General features: G+C 42.2%; 1 protein-coding gene across 3 annotated transcripts in view; it reads left to right on the forward strand.

Moving 5' to 3' along the window:
- Positions 1-12,191, forward strand: part of GRK3 (G protein-coupled receptor kinase 3) — a 287,657-nt gene that overhangs the window by 181,215 nt on the left and 94,251 nt on the right. For all 3 annotated transcript variants that reach the window (XM_044275379.1, XM_044275380.1, XM_044275381.1), the window contains exon 3: positions 1,033-1,106. In XM_044275379.1, the coding sequence (XP_044131314.1) occupies positions 1,033-1,106 (74 nt within the window). The remainder of the gene's footprint in view (positions 1-1,032; positions 1,107-12,191) is intronic.

Below are 12,191 nucleotides of genomic sequence, written 5' to 3' on the forward strand. Positions count from 1 at the left end.
AATCCAGCACTGATACTTCCATGGCCCTCCTTGAGTTAGTCTACAAGCATCGGACCGTTACAGACAATCTGTGATCACAGCGGTCGGGCCATACTTTTACTGGCATCACTTGGCCTACTTTCTTTCTTTTTTTAACATTTGTATCTGTTTTTACATTTTCCTAAAAGTTTGATAAATATCCTAAACTAGACTTTTCTTCAGAATGGCTCATTTTACAAATGTGATTTATCGAATTATAAAAAAAAAAAACAGCAAAAATGATCTCGCTTCATTCATTTCTGTGGGGTTTTTATGTTGTTTGTGTTTTTTGTTCTGTTGTACATCTGGAATGAAGTATAGCCCTTATAGTTGAGCATATTAATTGGACTTTATCTTCAGCGACTGTAGAGCATTTACAGTCCGTAGACTCTTCTTCTCATAGTGCTAAGTACCTCAGGACTTGGTGTTCTCCATTGCACGTGGCCTCTTGTGCCACAATTGAATTGAACAACTGCCAGAAATTTGGCGTAGACAGTCACTGATACCGGCTGTATTGGAATCTGTTTGATGCTGTTCAGTGGAGTATCATTTGGTTGGAGTCTGTACATCTTTGGTTTATGGCAGTACACCGTGTTCTGGGGTTTATTAAAGGAGAGATGGGTGCGTTTGTACCCCTCAAATGGGCGCACTGCCTAATATTGGTCGGCTAAATACAGCCAGCCTGTGCTTTATATACCAGTCCTTGGAACTGAACCAACTGTGAGCAGGACTTGATTTATCCGTTCACGCTGTGCTCGTAATTAGCATATTACATTCACTTTTACTAATCCATAGTAATACTATTCATGTGGCAGAGTGCATGGTAAACCACTTACAGCTTAGCGCAAGCATCGGTAGCAATGTGTATCACTAAGTATCCCAAATGCAATACAGTTTTTTAGTAGAAAACTCTTTAATGGGTGATTTGGTTAATGATGTTTTGCTTGGCACTGTGGATATAAGTTGGTTTGGGGGAAAAATGATTACGTTAACAATTTTTTCTTTTTTTTATAGGGTTCCTGCTTTTCAAAGACTTTTGCATGAATGAAATTGATGAAGGCGTCCCACAGCTCAAGTTCTATGAAGAGGTATGTGACCTAAAGGACTTCACTTTTATGGAGATATCTTCTAAACCGCTGGAATAGTATTTTTGAGAAAAATGTTAAAATTCATCATCCAATAGCTGGCATTCCTAAAAGGAAACTCTAGTGAAAGTTGTGGTTTCCCATGTGACGTGTGATGGACCAGCTGTCTCATATAGGTTACAACATAGGCTACTTTTACACTCTCGTTTTGGCTTTTTGTTTCTGAGATCCATCATGGGCTCTCACAAGCGGTCCAAAACGGATCAGTTTTGCCCTAATGCATTCTGAATGCAAAAGGATCTGCTCAGAACGCATCAGTTTGCCTCCGTTCAGCCTCCATTCCTTTTGGAGGCGGACACTAAAACACTGCCTGCAGCGTTTTGCTGTCTGCTTGACAAAACTGAGCCAAACGGATCCGTCCTGGCACACAATGTAAGTCAAAAGGGGCGTATCCGTTTCCTCTGGCACAATAGAAAGCGGATCCGTCTCCCATTGACTTTCAGTGGAGTTCATGACTGATACGTCTTGGCTATGTTACAGATAATACAAACTGATCCATTCATGATGGACGCATGCGGTTGTATTATTGTAACAGATCCGTTTTTTTAGCCTAAAATATCGGGCAAAATGAGGGAGATTTATTGCAACTTTTTTCGCTTCTTGACACTTTTGTAAGGACTGTGGCTTAGTGGGAGGGCACATGCATCTTAATAAATTAAGCTTATCTCACTCCAGCATACAGTGGCGTAGGAAACACCGGTCTTGATAAATCTTCCCCTAGTGTGCCTCAGTTACCTCGTAGTAAGAATTCATGACTGTACTGAGTGACGAGGGCGTACCTGCATAGCCCTGTGTATTTGGCTATTGTTATTGAATTTCCTGTAAAGTAATATAAGGCTATTACCAAGCAATCCTCTTTGGATCTCCCTACAGTTCACTAAAGCTTGCACGCGGCTTATGACGTGGATTCTGATGCGGAGGGCACAGTCGGCTGCTTCTCCTGTGCCTTTTCTGTGCTTTGATCCTGCTGCAACTATGGGTCTCCAGCATACAGCTCAGAATTTACAATAATCTAGCCAAACCCCCCTGTGACACACACTCACACACATTTCCTAGGGGGAAAAAAACCTAGGGTGGCCCCATAACAGACGAGAAAACCATCCATTTGTTCTTTATAATTGGGGAAAAAGACTGCACTTTATGAATATGTCTTTGTGGTAGAGACATCAGGGCCACCTGTTGGGCCTCACTGCTGCTGTGTCCACGGGGCCTGGCAAGCTCATGGCCATGGGCTCTTGTTGGGGACATAGGACATTCATTCAGAATGTGTTTCTCCATGATTCTCTGGTGCCTTGTTCTTCCTGACAGCAAAGCAATGCATCTGCCATCCCTTATATTTAGTCATCTTCAAGTGGTTGTCTACTTAGGGTTTGCGAGACATAGAATTTTTTATTCATTTTTCAAATGATTTACTACTTCAAAAAGTCTACTTAGGGTTTAAATCTGCACTGGGCAGCAAAGAGACTGCAATAGTAGGTTCAGATGTAGGGACGCTAAAAGGAGTGGTTAACGTGTAGACAATGGTGACAACATGTTAATTGACTTTCTCAGTGGTTTTCAATGGCTTTGGTGATGCGATAACACTGTGACATGACACGTGTTATCACAATTTCTTTTAGTTCTGCTACATCCCTAACTGTAATGTGATAAGGGTTTTGCTCAGTCTGAAAAGGAAATCTTTAGCCAATGCTTCTTTCTTCCCTTCAAACGATAGGGAGAATGAGCTCTATGACTCTTGTGAATTAAAGGGGCTGTCTACTTTGAAAAATCTCTACTTTTTAGGAGGATCATTTGGTGATAAGCTGATCACAAAGTGTCCTGTTTCTGGGACCCCGACTATCAGCTGTAATTTGTGGGGAAATATGGTAGTAAGTGTACATGAGCGCCACCACAGGGGAGATAAAGCATTGCACAATGCCAGTTCAAATCAGTGGGTTGGCTCTTTGTCTTCACGCTTGCTGAGATTAAGATCTTGAACAGAGAACATCTGATCTGATCCACACCACCATGATCGGCCCAGGAAACTCAGTCCTTGTGTTGGCCACTTCTCCAGGACTGACCACAGCTCCCATGACCCGAGCTGACTGTATCGGATCGTAAGTCTGTTATGTACTCTCATCATCATGTGAGTACACTGCAATAGCCCTGCCATCAGGTAGAGACTGACTGTGTCATAACTCACAATGGTACAGTCAGCTCTTGTCAGGGGAGCCACGGTTAGCCTTGGAGATGCGGACGACACAGACTGTCGCGCTTTCAGAGTTTCCTCACAGGTTATATGTGAATGGGTTTTCTAAAGCAGAGAACCCCTTTGATCACTGAAAGGTTTACAGGCCCATGCAGATCTACTTCATTAGTACTTGTGTGTATAATCTCGCCATTTTGAACAATCTATTCCTAGTGGTTTTTATTCTTTTATACATTTTGGTTTCAGCAAGTTTTCTACAGCGTTTTTACAACCTGTCAATGGTTAGGTGCACCAGGGTTGGTGAGGTAGAGCTGAAAAAGTGATTATATGTCACACAGGCCTTGGTTAACAACATAGCTTAGGCTACTTTCACACTTGCGGCAGTGTGATCCGGCGGGCAGTTCCGTCGTCGGAACTGGCCGCCGGATCCGCCGATCTGCTGCTGCCTGAAAGCATTTGTGAGACGGATGCGGATCCGTCTCACAAATGCGTTGCAAGGACGGATCCGTCTCTCCGCTTGTCATGCGGACCGACGGATCCGTCTTGTACATTTTTCTCATTTTTACCGATCTGCGCATGAGCATGCGCGAACGACGGATCCGGCATTCCGGTATTCTGAATGCCGGATCCGGCGCTAATACATTCCTATGGGAAAAAATGCCGGATCCGGCGTTCAGGCATGTCTTCAGTTTTTTTGGCCGGAGAGAAAACCGTAGCATGCTGCGGTTTTCTCTTTTGCCTGATCAGTCAAAACGACTGAACTGAAGACATCCTGATGCAAACTGAACGGATTACTCTCCATTCAGAATGCATGGGGATATGCCTGATCAGTTCTTTTCCGGTATAGAGCCCCTGTGACGGAACTCTATGCCGGAAAAGAAAAACGCTAGTGTGAAAGTACCCCAAGTCCTTTTATGCACATTTTTATTTTCCATTGGGTTCAAGAAACAGATTTGACATTTTTCACACTTTTGGCATAGATTACAGTCAAACAGGAGTTCCTGCCATCACCATGTTCTGGCCCCAGAATTATAAGATTGAGATGGGCTTATTTTGGAACATTCTCCATTTTCTGACCGATGGTCTCATATTCTCTTGTATTTCGAATATGTTGTTGACAGGTTGTGGCCATGAGAAAAAAACTATCTAAAAGTGGTTGCATGTTGTATTTGTGAAATTGGCCTTTGGATTGTATAATGCAGTCTAGTAGATAGCAGCTGATATTTTAGGTTACTTTTTGCTACATGGTGCATGGTGCCTTGGTTTTAAGAAAAAAAAAAAAAAAAAAAAAAAAAAAAAAAAAAAAAACTAAATGGATTACTGTGCTCAATACAGTGGTTCCAAGTGGGTTAAATGAATATAATAGCTTCAAGTCCTTTTTGTAAGACGTGAATTTTACTATGGGCAAATAAGTTCGTTTATGTGTGTCTAAGTAGGTAACTTGGTAGCTGGATCAGGGTGGGACGAGAGGTTTGCAGTTCATTGTTATATGCCATCTTTATTAGTAGTACTGCACCGTCCATTGACACCTCACAGCATCCCCGGACAGAGGTTGTGAGCAATAGTCAGTAGTTGTTTTATACTAGGGGTCAGCATTTGCACCCGCAACTACACTTTTGCTCACGGCCTCTGGTATATTGTTGTTCTCTGCTGGGTATGGTCACATTATCCCCCATTGTGATTCTCCACATTGTATAGCCCCTTGTGGCTCAGTCTCCATGTCCTGTCCCTATTGAGCAATACCTGTAATGATCATGTGATTTATATTGAATAAAATGAGATTTTTTACCTTGAAAAAATCCTTGCTCTTTTTTTTGTACAAGTTTAAGTGTTTGACCAACAACACTATGGCTGGACTTGTGCACGCTAATATATTTACTTATCAGTTTCTGCCCAGAGAATCCCATGGTCACCAAGCAACTCTGAGGAACCTCGGGCTTTCCTCATGCTCCCTATTAGATTGCATTAATAAAATGTCCTTTGGTGCAGTACTCAGTGATCCAGACCAATTTGATTGCATCTGTTTTAACGGTTATGTTGTCTCCTGTTCAGTCATGCTTATAACCCATACTCTGCCCATTATGTCTGGTAGGTGCTGGAAAGTAGTTCATACAGTAACACTCATAAAATAGTGGATTTTATATAGAAAAAAAATAACGTTACTAAGGCTGCATGCTTACAACAGTGTGCCGGCCGTGCCCATGCTGTGGACCGCTAATTGCGGATATGGAAAGAAAATACGTTCATGTGCATGAGCCCTAAGTGTGTATATAGAGATAGCTGTCATTCATTAATAGCTGTACACATGGGGAGATGCTATCAGTGATTGATAGTATTCTTTGTGTAAGTGTGTATACAGAGATAGCTGTCAGTCACTGATGGCTGTATACAAGGGAGGTGTTATCAGTGATTGATAGCATTCTCTGTGTAAGTGTCCATTCACACGTCCGTAGAATGTGTCCGCACCCGTTCCGCAATTATCCGGAATGGGTGCGCACCCATTCATTCTCTATGGGGCAGGAATGCTGCAGTGTGCTGTCTGCATCCGCATTTCCGAAGCGCGCGCCCCTGAACTTCTAAAAAAAAAAATAGAACATGTCCTATTCTTGTCCTCCTTTGCAATAATTTGGGGAAGCCAGCCGGGTGTATTGCGGATCCGCAATACACTACGGACGTGTGAATGGACCCTAAGACCCTAAGTGTGTATACAGAGATGGCCGTCAGTCACTGATGGCTGTACACGGGGGATGTGTTATCAGTAACTGATGGCATTCTCTGTATAAGTGTGTATACAGAGATTGCTGTCAGTCACTGATTACTGTACACAGAGGAGGTGTTATCAGTGATTGATAGCATTCTCTGTGTAAGTGTATATACATAGATAGCTGTCAGTCACTGATAGTTGTACATGGACAGGTGGTGTTAGTCATTGATGACATTCGCTGTGTAAGGCCCCTTTCACACGGGCGAGTATTCCGCGCGGGTTGAACGCATTGCACCCGCACTGAATCCTGCCCTATTCATTTCTATGGGGCTGTGCACATGAGCAGTGATTTTCACGCATTACTTATGCGTTGCGTGAAAATCGCAGCATGTTCTATATTCTGCGTTTTTCACGTAACGCAGGCCCCATAGAAATCAATGGGGTTAGGTGAAAATCGCAAGCATCCGCAAGCAAGTGCGGATGCGGTGCGATTTTCACGCATGGGTTCTAGGTGACAGTCTATTCACTGTATTATTTTCCCTTATAACATGGTTATAAGGGAAAATAATAGCATTCTGAATACAGAATGCTTAGTATAATAGTGCTGGAAGGGTTAAAAAAATATAAAAACGTTAACTCACCTTATCCCCATGATCGCGTAGTTCCCGGTCGGTCTGTTCTTCAGCTGTGGCTAAAGGACCTGTGGTGATGGACCATGTGATTGGAGCATGTGATCTGACATCACCACAGGTCATTCAGCCCACAGCTAAAGAAGAGACCGACCGGGAACTACGGGATCATGGGGATAAGGTGAGTTAACTTTTTTATTTTTTTTAACCCCTCCAGCACTATTATACTAAGCATTCTGTATTCAGAATGCTATTATTTTCCCTTATAACCATGTTATAAGGGAAAATAATAGAATCTTCAGAACATCAATCCCAAGCCCGAACTTCTGTGAAGAAGTTCGGGTTTGGGTACCAAACATGCGCGATTTTTCTCACGCGAGTGCAAAACGCATTACAATGTTTTGCACTCGCGCGGAAAAATCACGGGTGTTTCCGCAACGCACCCGCACATTTTTCCGCAACGCCCGTGTGAAACCAGCCTAAGTGTGTATACAGAGATAGCTGTCAGTCACTGATAAATGTACATGGGGAGGTGTTATCAGTGATTGATAGCATTTCCTGTGTGTGTATACAGAGATAGCTGTCAGTCACTGATACCTGTACATGGGAGGAGTGGGCCGACATCTAAACAATGAATGGAGGGCTGTGCTGGCACACTGCAGGTTTTCTCTTCAACCAGCTTATCTGCAAAGGTGTTGGACCTGAGGATAGATCATCAGTAATAATATCTTGGAAAACCCCTTTAAGTTCAGGAAAAGCAAACACATAAATTTATAAGTTATACTGAATCTTTTCCCACAAATATATACAATCTGCTCCTCCTGCTCTATAACATGCTGCCTGCAGACTGCTCTGCATTTTGTGGTGGCAGGTCCTCTTCAACTTGTCACAGCACTGCATGCAATTTGACAGTTTGCCCAAAATTTTGCCTACAGTTGTATTTAAGCACCACCGCCATGCCTGGGACTGCAGCAATGACAGCTCTGTGTGCCAGATATTTTATAGATGGCCTTATTTAACCCTTAGCAATATAGACGTCATAGGGATCAGAAACTGGAGACATGAAATTTAGCATGCTCCATCCTTGTTACCCCAAAATATGTCATCGGGATCCCAGCAATCTCTGCAGGCTCCAACATTATTTTCATGAGTGGCTCAGTGGTTAGCAGAGGTGCCTTTCAGCTCTGGGTTCAAATCTGACCAAGGACTGTGCATGGAGTTTGTATGTTTCCATGGGTTTCCTCCGGGTACTTCGGTTTCCTGCCACACTCCATACTGATAGGGACTGTTAAATATGTTGATGGAATATAAGCTAAATAAATACGTGTATGGGTGTCTTTTATAAAAAAAAAAATATATATTATTTTTATTTTGTATACAGTTTTATGTGGTGCCACCTGGCAGTAGACCAAATTAGGCTTCTGGTAATTTTACCTTTAAATGAGTGAATGTTACACAGGGAAAACTCTATATACGCCCTGCATTTCTTCTGTGTACATTGTTTTTTATGTGTGTTACATAAGGTTTTGCTCTGGATTGCCAACCCTGGTTCGACTGTTCAATACACTGTAAGTTTATATATTTAGAAACTGAGGTGAGTATCCGAAGTTTCCTGGGACTTGTCAGCATTGGTAATTCAGTGGACATATTGTTTTGCAGTTTTTTTTCCTATCGCTGTGACGAATCCACCGATTTCTTCTATTGACCTCCTAGAAGAGCAACATGTTACTATATTGTTCTAGTTCATAGTGACCTCCACATCTGGTCCACTCCGTGTGCCAGCATGCATTCTTCTCAGCCTTGGGAAATTGGATTAATCCAACCTAATGTCTGCTGGGCTTTATTAAACTAGAACTACTCTCGAGTACCAGTGGGAGCGGACCTGAAGTTCATTAGTGTCTCCCTTGCTATAGTTAGAAACATCAAAACAACTTGCAATCCAAAGTGTCATCACTGATATTCACAGTATTTCTCAGCTTGTCACTTAGCAGCAATTACAGGATAGTCTGGGATAGTTATCACACTGCATAGTTTTGTGTATTTTTGTGTAGGTTGCAACGAGAACTTGGTCCCTTAATTAGATTAAGTGTAAAGAGAAATTCCCCCCCCCCCCCCCCCCCTAAAGTTAAAGGGTTTCTGTCAGCAGGAAAATGGGTATTAACCTGGCTGACATTAGTGATGTACTAATGTCAGCTGAACATAACTATATTAGTGCCATCTCACTGCGTGCCGCCGTTATTGAGAAAAAAAAAACTTTTATAATATGCAAATTAGACTCTAGGAGCAAGAGGGGGGGTGCGTTGCTCCGTGCGCCGAATACTGAACGATACGACACAGGTGCGAGATTTCCACAGGAGACAGGGCCAGCAAGCGGAGACCCAACGCTGCCTGGCCCTGTCGATCAAACAAAACAATAGCTGATCTTAGGGAGACCAGCTACAGAAAACACTGTGGATCCTCATTTAAGAGTCTCGACACAGCAATCCGAAGGGCAAAGCTCCCTGAGAAACAGTAATATGCAAAATAACTGTGAAGCGCCAGTTATGGGTCTTCAACACAGTGTAGCAGGGCGCGGCCAGAGGTGGGAGAACGGAGCCTCTAGGAGCAGGATCAACGCCCCCCCTGCACCTAGAGGATCATTTGCAGATTATAAAAGTTATTTTTTCTCAATAACGGCGGCACTCAGTGAGGTGGCACTAATATAGTTAAAATAAATAATAATGGGGCACTCTCTGTAGTATTGGTATTTTATACATGGATATATACATAATATGGATATATATGTATGTATGTGTATATGTATATGTGTGTGTGTGTGTGTGTATATATATATATATATATATATATATATATATATATATATATATATACATACACACACATATATATGTGTATATAGATGTGTGTGGATTTTTGAAGAAAATTCGAGATCTATGGATAATTGAAGGACCTATTCCAAGCCAGGTTTTCTCGTAAACCTTGGCCCCCTATAGAGGAGAGGCATTAACAGGGGGATGTTAGCCACTGATGAAGGGGTCATTTCTCTAAACCCCGAAACACATTTTGGTATTACCACCACCTATCTCTAAATAAAAGAAAAATGCACATCGACCGATTGAGGAGATGTGGATATTGCTACTGGAAATATCGAACAGCTCAGACAACTTTCGTGACACGGACGAAACCCTGATTCATTGCGGGGTCACGTGCACTTTGATTGGCGCGGAATTCAAACACAAGAAACAGCCCTTGAGACCGGGACCCCGATTTCTACAGGAGGTATACAGTGGCGAGGGAAACGAAGTCCACTGAAGACCTCCCGGTAAGATCGTGCGAGTTTGTTCAAAAAAAGCAATCGCATTTTGTGGATTATACAGCGGGACGCCGCTCTATCTATTACCAGCATTTACCTGCATTTGAGATTGATAATTACTTGATATACTGCCTTGGTGTTTGGAAGAACTTTTGGTCACTATCGTAGTGCGAATATTTTATATCATCGAACATTTATATTATCGAATATTTTATATCACCTGAGTTCTGGTTGACTGCTGTATCACAAATATTTTACATCATCAGAGGTCTGGTTGACTGGCTTCCAGAGATCTAAATTGACCAATTGGATACATAATTTTGACACTTTTTTATTGAGAATACGCATGTATACATATGTACAGTGCAGACCAAACGTTTGGACACACCTTCTCATTCAAAGAGTTTTCTTTATTTTCATGACTATGAAAATTGTAGATTCACACTGAAGGCATCAAAACTATGAATTAACACATATATACATAACAAAAAAGTGTGAAACAACTGAAAATATGTCATATTCGTAGCCACCTTTTTGCTTTGATTACTGCTTTGCACACTCTTGGCATTCTCTTGATGAGCTTCAAGAGGTAGTCACCTGAAATGGTCTTCCAACAGTCTTGAAGGAGTTCCCAGAGATGCTTAGCACTTGTTGGCCTTTTTGCCTTCACTCTGCGGTCCAGCTCACCCCAAACCATCTCGATTGGGTTCAGGTCCGGTGAATGTGGAGGCCAGGTCATCTGGCGCATCACCCCATCACTCTCCTTCATGGTCAAATAGCCCTGGAGGTGTGTTTGGGGTCATTGTCCTGTTGAAAAATAAATGATGGTCCAACTAAATGCATGCCGCTGCAAGATGCTGTGGTAGCCATGCTGGTTCAGTATGCCTTCAATTTTGAATATATCCCCAACAGTGTCACCAGCAAAGCACCCCCACACCATCACACCTTCTCCTCCATGCTTCACGGTGGAAACCAGGCATGTAGAGTACATCTGTTCACCTTTTCTGTGTCGCACAAAAACACGGTGGTTGGAACCAAAGATCTCAAATTTGGACTAAGACCAAAGCACAGATTTCCACTGGTCTAATGTCCATTCCTTGTGTTCTTTAGCCCAAACAAGTCTCTTCTGCTTGTTGCGTGTCCTTAGCAGTGGTCTCCTAGCAGATATTCTACCATGAAGGCCTGATTCACACAGTCTCCTCTTAACAGTTGTTCTAGAGATGTGTCTGCTGCTAGAACTCTTTGTGGCATTGACCTGGTCTCTAATCTGAGCTGCTGTTAACCTGCGATTTCTGAGGCTGGTGACTCGGATGAACTTATCCTCCGCAGCAGAGGTGACTCTTGGTCTTCCTTTCCTGGGGCGGTCCGCATGTGAGACAGTTTCTTTGTAGCGCTTGATGGTTTTTGTGATTGCACTTGGGGACACTTTCAAAGTGACTGACCTTTATTTCTTAAAATAATGATGGCCACTCATTTTTCTTTACTTAGCTGCTTTTTTTCTTGCCATAATACAAATTCTAACACTATCAGCTGTGTATCCACCTGACTTCTCCACAATGCAACTGATGGTCCCAACCCCATTTATAAGGCAAGAAATCCCACTTATTAAACCTGACAGGGCACACCTGTGAAGTGAAGACCATTTCAGGTGACTACCTCTTGAAGCTCATCAAGAGAATGCCAAGAGTGTGCAAAGCAGTAATCAAAGCAAAAGGTGGCTACTTTGAAGAACCTAGAATATGACATATTTTCAGTTGTTTCACGCTTTTTTGTTATGTATATAATTCCACATGTGTTAATTCATAGTTTTGATGCCATCAGTGTGAATCTACAATTTTCTTAGTCATGGAAATAAAGAAAACTCTTTGAATGAGAAGGTGTGTCCAAACTTTTGGTCTGTACTGTATATGTCCACATTCTGTGTTTGCTGCTATTAATTTTAACATCAATATCTGTTTATTGACCTATTTATACCATCAACTGTATTATTTATTATCTGATTATTACTTTACATTCAATAAAATCCCAATACTACAGGGAGCGCCCCATTATTATTTATTATTTTTTGATTTGTCCGACTGGGTGTCGTCTGCCAGTGGGAGCACCCCTTAGCGATTCCCCATCACCCGAGTGCGACATAATTCCGTATTTGTACTAATATAGTTATGTTCAACGGACATTAGTACATCACTAA

The sequence above is a fragment of the Bufo gargarizans genome, chromosome 1, assembly GCF_014858855.1.
Source record: "Bufo gargarizans isolate SCDJY-AF-19 chromosome 1, ASM1485885v1, whole genome shotgun sequence".
NCBI lineage: Eukaryota > Metazoa > Chordata > Amphibia > Anura > Bufonidae > Bufo > Bufo gargarizans.